At 41.3% G+C, this 11,894-nt stretch overlaps 1 protein-coding gene across 1 annotated transcript; it reads right to left on the bottom strand.

Moving 5' to 3' along the window:
* Positions 1 to 839: 839 nt before the first annotated feature.
* LOC119024994 (C-factor-like) lies at positions 840 to 7,046 on the bottom strand. The gene is made up of 6 exons (XM_037108256.1): positions 6,715 to 7,046; positions 6,449 to 6,500; positions 5,147 to 5,334; positions 3,678 to 3,851; positions 3,285 to 3,395; positions 840 to 1,153 (listed from the first exon to the last, which is right to left on the bottom strand). Exons 1-6 carry the CDS (start codon positions 6,865 to 6,867, stop codon positions 1,040 to 1,042), a joined length of 792 nt encoding a protein of 263 aa, XP_036964151.1. The 5' UTR covers positions 6,868 to 7,046; the 3' UTR covers positions 840 to 1,039.
* Positions 7,047 to 11,894: the final 4,848 nt, after the last annotated feature.

Raw genomic sequence — 11,894 nt, 5'->3', positions numbered from 1 at the left:
AGGTGCAATAACTCCACCTAGTGGCCAGAGGTGTCCTACCCACACAAATATATCCATGTCAATGAGTCTCCAGATGAGCAAATGGCCAGTCCAATGTTTCACTTTTCAGTCCCGCTCTGTGAATAGTATGCTAGTTTAACATTGCACTGTGCTCTGACCATGCTCTGAATGACCTAGCAACAGTTGTAAAGTGTAAAGTATAGAAAGCAACAACATGGTTGAACATTCTGGTACCTTGTTACCTTTACTGGAAGGCACACATGGACACATTTATTACTGTTAGATAAAATAAACAAAAGCTTTAAAATGGGACACACATCTATATCATTAATAGACCATATATTTACTATTTTAGACAGAAATTGGATTGTCACTGCAGATAATTCACCAAATACTTAAACCACAAAATCTGCTGAGTCTCGGGTGTGGGGAGAAATATCAGTAAACTCTGGGTAATTTGGAAGGTTTACTGGCAAAATGTTCATCTCATGAATCATTCATCAGTCAGTAAAATAATTTTGGACGGTTTGTGATTGATGTTTTTTTTTGTCAGAGGTTAACCTAGAAAAGAAAATGAAATGCTGACTATGAAATAAGGGGCAGGAGGTTACATTGGGAACACTGACAGTAGAATTGATGTGTTATCTTTGTCATTTTATATTTGCAATCTGACAGCTTACTTCTTTAAATGTTTGAGGAACAGAGGGCTGCACTGAACTGGAAGTAAACTATATGTACAGCATTTGACCTGAAGGACAAGCTAAAGCACAAAGCAAACCCTGCCTATCTACAGTACATATGAACCCTTTAAAGTCCTTATTAGAAATCGACACTGAAGCTTTCATAAAATTAACCTTTATTAATTTAAAACATGCATGCTTCTTATAAAAAGGGCGAGCTTGATAATGATTCAACGCTGTACTCTCATTGATACATTTGTATTTGCATAGCTGACATTGATCAGCAGTTGAATCAACAGCCACTGGGCTCAGTTAGTGGTTCTTACAACCCTGCAGCTCATTACTCATGATGATCAGGGTCACCAGGGCAACACCTCTCCTGTAAAGCTCAGAAATGAGCCATGATCCTTCTCAGTCAGTCCACCAATCACAGACAAGGTGGAAGTAATGCTCTCCTCTGGACTCAGTGGAGCCTGGGAGGAGACGAACAGACAGAAATGATTTTATTCAGAACACAATGCTGAGAAATTTGAATACAATGAGTCCCATAAATAGCGGCTGATACACACCAATCAGGCATACCATTATGACCACCAGCCTAATACTGTGTTGGTCCCCCCCTTTGCTGCCAAAACAGCCCTGAACCATCAAGGCATGGACTCACTAGACCCCTGAAGGTGTGCTGTGGTATCTGGCACCAAGATGTTAGCACCAGATCCTTTAAGTCCTGTAAGCTGCGAGGTGGGGCCTCCGTGGATCAGACTTTTGGATTGAGATCTGGGGAATTTGGAGGCCAAGTCAACACCTCAGTCTTGTTGTTCTCTTAAAACCAGGCCACAGCCATCAGAGAATACGGTTTCCATTAAAGAGTGTACGTGGTCTGCAACAATGCTTATGTAGGTGGTAAGTGTCAAAGTAATGAGCAACACACACGATGCGTGTTTTGCTCATTACCATCCACGTGATGTAAAAGAAAAACGTGATTCATCATTAAGGCTGGGCATCAATCAAACATTTTCATTCATTGTATAATGCTCACTGCTACATACTGAGGACCTTTTCACTTAGCAGTTTTTCATCAGAAAAATGAACTGTCTCCTTTCTCAGGACACAGACAAGCCTGCTCCTGGCTGATGGTGTCTATTGTGAGGAGAAGATAAACGTAACAGTGAACGTTAGATGAGCTGTTTAAGCAGCTGACCCAGTTGATGAAGAACATCTTTACAAGCTAAGCTGTAGCTGTCAAAATTAAGTTAGCTTTTGATTTAGCTAGCTACATAGGTATAAAATAAAGCTACACACTAATATCTTAAGTTAGTGTTACACACCAGATTCCAGTGCTGGAGACTTTGAATCAGGCCACTCGGGCTCTGTAACGTCTACAGGCGGACTTGAATGCTGAGAGGAGGATGGCTGCAGTCCGCTCTGCTTGCAGTCAAACACGGAGCAACTTTCTGCTCTTAAATTGATTCTGTTCATGGTCAGGTGCTTCATCAAATTTGTCGTGTTGCCCGCCTCATCAACGATGACTTTTTTGCATATATTGCATCGGGCACGATTGGCATCAATCTTGCTAAAATGGAGCCACACTTTTGACCTCGGTGGCATTTATTAACCAGTTCGATGACACACACAACTACAGTTCACAACACAGATACACGTGAACCCCGTCTGTGGGCGTAACCACAAAACATCTCTGGTAACAATGTATGTATTTTTCCTGCATGCTACAATCACGTATAACGTTACAGCCAATCACTGGCAGCATTATCAGATCTTGATCACGTGATTAACCTCTGGGCACCGAAAGACGAGGCATATTTTGATACTTGGTACTATCGAAGGATTTCAGTCGGTGCCATAAAAGAACCAGAGTTCGGTACCCAGCCCTATTCATCATACCAGGCCACCTTCTTCCATTGCTTGGTCGTCCAGTTCTGATGCTCATGTGCCCATTGTTGGCGTTTTCGGCGGTGGGCGGGGGTCAGCATGGGCACCCTAACTGGTCTGCGGCTATGTAGCTCCATACGCAACAATTGCGATGCACTGTGTATTCTGACACCTTTCTATCAGAACCAGCATTAACTTGAGCAACAGTAGCTCTGTTGGATCAGACTACACAGGCCAGCCTATGCTCCCCATATGCATCAATAAGCCTTGGCCGCTCATGACCCTTTCACAGGCCCGGTTCACCACTGTTCCTTCCACGGACAACTTTTGATAGATACTAACCACTGCAGACCGGAAACACCCTACAAGAGCTGCAGTTTTGGAGATGCTCTGACCCATTCATCTAGCCATCACAACTTGGTCAAACTCACTCAAATCCTTACGCTTGCCCATGTTTCCTCCCTCTAACACATCAACTTGGTGGACAACATGTTCACTTGCTGCCTAACACATCCCAGCCATTAACAGCCACGATGAAAAGACAATGAGTGTTATTTACTTCACCTGTCAGTGGTCATAATGTTATGCCTGATCTGTGTTTTGGTCTAATGCATTCTCTGAAACACCTTCATCATCAGTGATTTACTTAGCAACAGTATACAGAAAGGAAATTCACATCTCTTTAAGAGTATCCCAAAGACACTGACACCTTACCTGAGAGCCCCCCATGTCAGTGCGGACCCATCCAGGGTGTATGGCCATACAGAGAATCCCATCAGGCTCCAGGTCTACAGCCATACAGCGACTCACCATGTTTAAGGCACTCTGAGACACAAGGCAGGCAGACACAACTCAACATGCCAGACAATTCTAACTCTAGACCAACCTAACACCACAGCACATGTTCCATGACGTGGTTGCTAGAAGGTTTTCAAATGTTTTCTAAAATTATAAGAGTGTGCATAGCTTCTTTCATTGCCTTAATTCAAGTCACAAAAAATAGGCACCCAGTTGAAACAGCCTGAGCTCTCTCTGCAGCATACCAAAGCTGAGTAAAACTATTCTACGTGCCATATCAATCTTGCACTTTTTATTAATTGGTATTACCTTGGACGTCCTGTAGGGGTGCCATCGGATGTTTTTAACCCCTTCCCCCCAGGCCAGCTCCACAGAGCCCAGCAGAGAGCTAATGTTGATGACTGCTGCCCTCTGGATGCCCATTTTACCTGCACCACCTGCTCCTCCTCTGGATGCAGCTCGTTTCAGCAGAGGCAGGTAGGCCTGACAGAGACAGAAAAATAAAAAAAACATTACAGCTGAAATCAAACTACTGTTCAGGCTTCTCACGAGAGGGGCCCATAATAAATATCTTCAGAAGCATCAGAGTGTCATGAGTAATATCACACTGTGCAGTCTGTGGGGAGAGATATTATAATGCCCTCTTGTGGCAGCACATCCCTCTTACACCCTGTACTCCACTATACTCATAGATAATTATATTACTTTATCCACCCGATTTATATCAGTGATGTTAGGCGAAATAACAAACATCACTCAATACCATTCCAACAGAGCCACCACAGAGTAAATCCTGCAAAATGTTCACTCTACACCACAACAAAAAGTCAACATATTATACTATTTTCTCTACTAATCCATTCACGGTTTTGTCCTTTAAACAGTGAAAAATAGTGAAAATGTTTCCAAATCCCAAGGTGACATTTTCAAAATGCTCTGTAAAATATTAATGTGTAATGTGCGAATCTACCGACATCAGACATTTGAAAAAATTTGCAAACTGTTAGAGTATTATTAAAGCAGCTTCCAATGCCTTTCCTGACAGTGTAAAAATACAATCATTAACTACTATTTATCACCACTCATGCGAAAGAGATGATAAAACTGGAAATGTGAATATAGCATGTTCTAGCCCCAGTGGTTGTTCACCTTTTAAACTCACGACCACTAACAATGTAAAAAGTTTTCCTCAGCCTAAACTATGTTACTCTACACCATCTGTTCAGCCCTGGAAAATAACTCCAGACCTCTTGGTTGACAACCATTGTTCGAGCTCATAGAGAACAGCTTTATCTGATTCAGTACTGAGCCCCCCACCCCACCTTTACACAATTATTAGATTGCAGTGTGGCCTTGTAGTTACAGAGACTGTCCTTCAACTGGTGCAAACTGTTTGTCAGCAAGCATCTGCCCTGCTGACATGTTCTTGATCAGTGGCTGAATTTTACCAGCACAGGGTGCTGCTCTGTAGTCCGCCCTGTACTCTGAGGGCAACTGGAACCAGACTTTTAATTAATATTTATGAAATGCAGTCAGCCCAGGATACAGGGTTTTTGTTACTTCTGTTCATCAAGGTCATCCTTTTGTTTTAGTTTGCAGCATTCAGGAAATGAACCACTTGTGGATCCGGCTCCAGGGGACTGAAAAAAACAGATGTCTGGCTTCTTTTCTTTGCTATTTCACTATCTGTTAAAGTGAGAGCTGAAGTGACCAACAAGACAAAAAGTGCAAGTGAGTAAACAGAAACCTTCAGTGAGCACAATCAGATGACACATTACCTTGGTGATCATTAGAGGAGCCACAGCATTCGTGTGGAAGTTTTCTATCATCTTCTCTGCGGTAACAGTATGAAAGTCGGCCACCACATTGATCCCTGCGTTGTTGATCAGGCAGTTTAAACCCTCTTCTTGTACCAGCCGCTCCACCGCTTCTACAGACTTCTCTATACTCTCCTGGTTCACTACATCTGGCAGAGAGACACGTCAACACTGTGAATCAGCAAGGACAAAAAAAGAATCAAAATGGAAGAAAATACAAGCTGAACATCATCATAAGGAAAATTAATAAATAAACCAAATAATTTCTTCAGTTGAACTTTTAACACCTTCACAGTGCACAGGATGTATGAAGCCAGGATGTGTTCAAGTAGTTGTGCTGTAAGATGTTGGCTAATATACATTTAGGATTTTGTTTGTTGGTGATTAACCCTCAAAGACCTAGGCAGCTGCTGGTGGCTAAATATAGCTGTTGTTCTAATATATTTCAAAACTTTTGAACTGCTAATCCTGTCAATATGCTTGAAACACTCATGCAAAGCTTAGTTTCTCAGCTGTACAGTGGTATCACACAGGGTCCACAGTGAATGTGATTATGCCATCACATTCTGCAGCATTGATTCTTCAAGGAAACCCACATAGTTTCTTCCTCTGGGCTGACAGACATTGATTGTAGCAAAGCTACTTTTTTTTGTTTGTGTTAATACATTTCTCTGAGAAAAAGTCACTTTGCCTCAATGTTTTCTGTTATTATCTTCTATTATCTAATCATTATCTCTCTAATTTCACTGGACACATCTAAAAGGTGAAGCAAATGAAATGGAGGATTACACCAGTTTTTAGATGAAACATGCTGAGGATAATATTATAATAAATGGTAATAAATTGTAACTTGCTTAGGAAAGGTCAGACGTAGAAAAAAACATTCATATAGAACTCTAAAACATGATCCATAATTTGAATTGGATTAATTTTGACTGGTGTTTTTTTATTTTGGTGAATTAATCCATTGTCAGAAAAAGCAAATGCAAAATTGGGACTATTCAAATAACCTTAATCCAGACTGAAACTTAAGGTTCTCCTTAATCAAATCATGTTTGTTCTACGTGTTAATATTTCTGAATAACTCCATGACCAGAGGGATGAAGACACCAGAAATGAAGACAAAATTATTAATGTTTTCCCATCTAAAATATACAGGCTCTAGTCTTATGGGGGCGTTGTGTTTAGGCACATATACACAGTTACTGTAGTTTTAATACATTATTAACAGTGTCTGTTCACACACATCGTTCTCTGTCTTACCCAGAGTGATTATGTGGATGTTGGGATGTTTCTCTGCCAGCTCCTGAAGTTTCTGTAGGTCAGAAACACATCATGTCACTGTCCATTCCCAAATGTGTCCCGAGAGGCAACAATGGCGCCCTCGGTGTCGTTTACTTAATTAATTCACGTGTGCTGTTATTTAGGTCGACTCACTATTCGTCTGTATCATGATTTTAGACACTACACGTTGTTTGGCTAACGGACGGTTAGCTTTAAAGCTACCAGCCGTCAGTGTAGGTGTTTACCTGCGCACTTGACGGCTGTCTGGCCGTGGCTATAATCTTGCCGGGTGAGAAACCTCCACTTGCCAGGCTGTCGACTATCTGCAGCCCGAGCCCTCGGTTGGCTCCCGTTACCAGCACGGAACCGCACTTTTTGAAACTCATGATAGCACTCATGGCTAGTTTTATCTGGAACAAACACTGCTGGGCTCACTGAGCTGACGTAACTAGGCTGAGCTAGACCTGCAGCTCTCGCGCGATTTCTCCGGTTGGTGTGGGGCTCGCTCCACTCGACCAAAACAAACCAGAGCCTCAACAAGAGGGAGACGGTTCAAGAGAGGCGAGGAAGGAACAGCTGCGAAACCCAGAGTTGCGAAACCCAGAGTTGTTGGTTGTTTTGTGTGTGTGTGTGTGTGTGTGTGTGTGTGTGTGTGTGTGTGTGTGTTTTGTTTTTGTTTTTTTTGTTTGTTTTTTTTTAACGACAGGTTCCTGTGTCAAGATAGCAGGAACTGAGTTCGGTGACTTTTGGAGCACCTCTAGGTGGTTTCCTAATACCCACAATTCACTGTGCCCTGGTACACTGCTAAATGCTTTGGTTACAACAATTCACAGGCCCAATAAAATCTTGTGTTGAGTTTTAGCAAATTAAGTTAAAAGCAAATAAGAATGGAACTCAACGTGCAGGGAGAGGGGGAAAGCTTATTCAATATATCTACTTGTATTATAAAACAGTATTCACATTGTTGAAGATATATATGAGACATTAAGACAGCAACAAATACCCTATATTAAATACATATAAAAGTCCCAAAAATGTGATTAAAGCATGGCAGAACAAGTCATAGGCTATCATATCAATGTAAAACTGTTAAAGTTTTTGATTGTTAATTTTCATGAGAAGTTACATGAACCTTAGGGCATTTAGCAGTCCCTTTTGTCTAAAACCTTACAGTAATTCATACATACACTGATGGTGGTGGCTGCCGGGCATAGTTTGGAATTCAGTATCCCAAGGACGCTTCTACATGCAGATCAGGGGAACTGAATCAGCAGCCTTCCAATAACAAGACGCTGGTTCTAACCCTGAGCCACAGCCACCTCTCACATACAGTGTGATAATGTATTCTTGTGAGTCTGTGTATGAAACAGCCATTCGTGCCATAGCAAGCACTTATTACTTATTCTTTACAGTATAACTTCAGTTGTTGTTTTATTAGATCAGTTTAGACATGCTTAGTGTTGTCTGTAACATGTGACAGGGCTTATGAAAATAGTTCTTATTTTCTCACGGTTTGCATAATGTGTTTTCTTCCACTTTTGGCAACATGAAAGGGACACTTTCCAAGAGGCAAATGTTGACAGTATTAAAAAGAATTAGATTGTCCTGATCCATTAGATATTTATGAGATAGTCCGGCTTTCATGAATACTAATTTTGTAAAGCGGAGATGGGATCGACTGTTTGCTTTTGCATTCATTTAGTTTTCAAATATTGAAGCAAAGATGGAGGTGCAGAGATAAGGGTGTCAGCACAGCTGATGGAGCTTATGCAGTCACAGCACACAGATGGTTTCTCTGGCAGCCTCCCGAGTCCAGATTTTCTTGAAGCTTCTGGTGCTTGGGAGCAGCAGATATCTCTGGTCTGTTTCGGGTCGGTTAATTTGGATTTTGGCTCCTGTGCCTCCATTTACAATCACATTACTTTGGCACGGAGCACACTGTACAAATTATGGATTGGTAGTTGTACAATGGTGGTGCAGAGATGTGCTCTTGAAGCTGGAGGGTGTTAAGTGGCTCTCTCAGCACACACAATAGTGAGGTATTGTCTTGACAGAAAAAAAATCATCTATTAACTAATATTAAGCAGTGCAGGAGGACAGTAGGCAGCCCAGAAAATGGGATGTTTTCCACTTTGCCTCTTCAAATTTTGTAAAATTAAAAACAGACCATCCAAATTCTGAGCTGGAGATATTTTTCAAGTTGTGCAAGAGTTACTGTTTTAACTCCACTGCACACAATCGAACATGACAGGACGCAAGGCGGGTGACATTTGTAGCAGAGGCACTGAATTTTAGCGCCAGATGACACGTGATGCAGCCTGATAACCTGCTTGTGTTGTTTTCATTCAGAAGCATCCATTTTTTGACATGTGGTCAATGTTTGCATGCTGTTTCAACCTACTGCAGATTGACCTGGCTGTTGTCCGTTACGTCTCCTTGCATGTGTGCCTTTGGTGCTTGAACGATAGCAGAATCCAAATCAGCAGATTCAAGATACAACTTATTTACCATTGCACGCTCTATGGGGATATATGTAGCATTGAACCAGACTGAAAGAAGAGGCGCTCCGGGATGATTTTCTAAAACTGAAAATGGCAGTATTGATCATTTCATCATTCTTCCTTTCCCCATATCCCTTCAGGATCCTCTTCCTGAAACATCTTTCATTGGCTTGGTGGTAAGTAATAAACATTAATGGGCCACTGGGACTCTGTGGGGAGACCTATGAAAGGTTAAGGCATGTTAAATGTCATTGATGAGCCGCATTTAAAACCAGGGAAAAGGGTATACATTTCTCAAGCTACTTAAGTGTTTTGGATTTCCAATACGGTGATGTCACCGAAAACCTGAGTGCTGCTGCTTACGTGGGAGGGCTAACATGACTCTGGGTCACTGTCACGTTAGGTAGAGGAGTTTGTCAATCAACGATAAGTAGCTTTTGCGCCTTATTTGTTTTAATCAGCTTTACAGCCCTGGCATAAGAAAGCCTCTTAATTAAAAATGGCTGTAAAATCAGGTTCAAGAAAAGGAAACATTCCACATCTGGAGAAAAACTCTCATTTCATATCTTTCCGAGAGCTAGAAGAAAAGAACAATCACTGCTGTCTTTATCTGTCTTTATAGTGACAAAATAGTGTATCAGATGAAAAGCAATGTGATGAAATCAATTTGTTCTGATGATCCTACAGGAAATGATCGATTGATCCCCTCAGCTTTGCAGTACACAGTTTTATAGTGAGGTATGTTAGTATGGTGGAGACCAAGAACAGTTAAAAGACAGTAAAATATAAAACGTACATTCATCAAGTGGAGAAAAACACAACTACAAATAAATGATCATTTAGCTTCATACATAGGTGCCATTATTCATTATTTTTGCAACTTTGATTATCTACTGTGACCTCATACCAGTCCCCTCATTACATTGCCTAAAACTGCATTTGCTGACAGCTGTTTAAAAAAAACGTCTCTTCATCTGAGCCTTATGTCCCCACCACTTTACAACATAAAGTGACAGCAGTGGCTCCTTAACTCCTGTTTATGTCATTATTGTAGCTTTATATCTTGAATAACTTAGCTTTGCTTTGCATAAAGGCAAGCATCGCACCCAGCCTGGAAAAAATTACAAGGAGGAAGCTCCCCCTTTTGGGTTTGGTTTTTCCTTTTTGACTTATCACTGCAGTAAGGATTCAGCACCCTGCATTCAAGTCCTTATGTGAGTTGAGCGCGTTGTGCCTTATACCTCAGTATACAGAGCCCAGAAACTTCTGGTTTTTTTTTTCTTATCTCATGTGAACAAGCTTGTGCACATAAGATAATTCCTTTCAGTCAAACAGTATGTCATGTCTGCCACCAGGGGTCTCTCAATCAAAACAAAACAGAAGGCATAGTGTGGGATCATGGGAGCTGTGGTCTTCATCGTTCAGGGACGGTGTTATCCTGTGGCTAGCACCAGTTTCCTTCCTCACTCTCTGACTCTCTCCCAGATATTATAGTGACAATGCGAGTGGGCGACCGCATGAAATGCACCGTTACCTTGAGTAAATGTTACATATTATATCTTCCAAAAGTTTGACACAGCCTCAAAAAAAGGTTATTCACGGTTTCAGTCTGCATGTCAGCTCAACAGAGAGAAGTGTAGACTTCTGTGATGAAGTGATGACGTTAGCGATGAGTTAGAAGGGGCATTTCTCCCCACATGTAGATGTCATTTAGATGTCAATTAGCCAACCTGCTAACTGTAATAATTTGAATACTCCACACCACATGCTGCAGCCCCCCCCCTTTTTGTGATGAATTCTCATAGATTATTAGAGCTTTTTCTTTCCCAGTAGGAGTCGAGAGTTCGCTTGTGACATATAATGTATGTGTGTGCACATGCTTGTGCTCAGTGTGTGCATGTGCCCGGGTGTGTGGAATACACAAGAATCTGGGTTGGAACATCCATTTTCAATCACTTATTTAATTCACATGAGCTATTTAAAGAGATCATAAATAAAATACCAGGGTTCCTTTCATCCCTGAATAAATCATGGCCACTATCCTCTTATATTCATATTCTCCTCTCCCATTCTCCCCCCTGCACACAGTGTGGCTGGCTGCCTCCGGCCTTCATCACATTGGTTTATCACAGTGCGCCGGATGTATGATTAAGTGTGTTTACATGCATAACAGTATCCTTTGGTTATTTTGTCTACTCAGCGATTCGCTTATTGAGTTTGCTCGTGGAAATAATGTTTACAATATACTGGATAAGTGCCTTCCGCCGTCATGTGAAAACCCCGAACACGATTTAATATTCAATACTGTTTAATGTCCTGAGGAAAATTCAGTCTGCTGGAGCGAGACAGAAAATAGTGCAAACCAGTAAAAAATGAAATAATAAAAGAAAAAAGAAAAAAAAAAAACCTCTCAGCAGAAACTGAAATCGTCAAACTCTTGAACTGCTGAAGGAGAATGCCCTCCATTTAAAACATTCACGTTATGTCTGGGCCCCAAATGCAGCGTTAACCTCTTTCCCAAAGTGAGAACACCAAAAAAATGAGGTGTCGAATTTACAATGCAGAATGAATGATGCAACAGACCTTGATTTTGATGAGTCAACAAAAGTGCCCTGCTAAAGGTACTATATTAGATTTATATCCCACTGACTGTTTATGTAGCGTGCATAAATGTATGTCAGATCGTCCAAATACTAGATTTCCTTTTTCAAAGTGTCTCTAACTCATGGCCCTCGTCAACAGATGGAGGTCGCGCTGCAAACATCATCAATGCAAGCAAACCTAATCCGCTGATAAAGACCCAGAGATGCAGCTGAAAGCTCATGGCCAAAACAGAAAGTGGACTTTGAGGTAAAATGATTGTCAGTGAAGAATGAACCCTCATGCTCGATAATGCAAACTCCAAAAATGGGTGTAATCCTCCT

Source organism: Acanthopagrus latus, chromosome 8 (genome assembly GCF_904848185.1).
Source record: "Acanthopagrus latus isolate v.2019 chromosome 8, fAcaLat1.1, whole genome shotgun sequence".
NCBI lineage: Eukaryota > Metazoa > Chordata > Actinopteri > Spariformes > Sparidae > Acanthopagrus > Acanthopagrus latus.
Note: the sequence above shows the minus strand (reverse complement) of the source record. Positions and strands in the feature narration are given on the sequence as shown.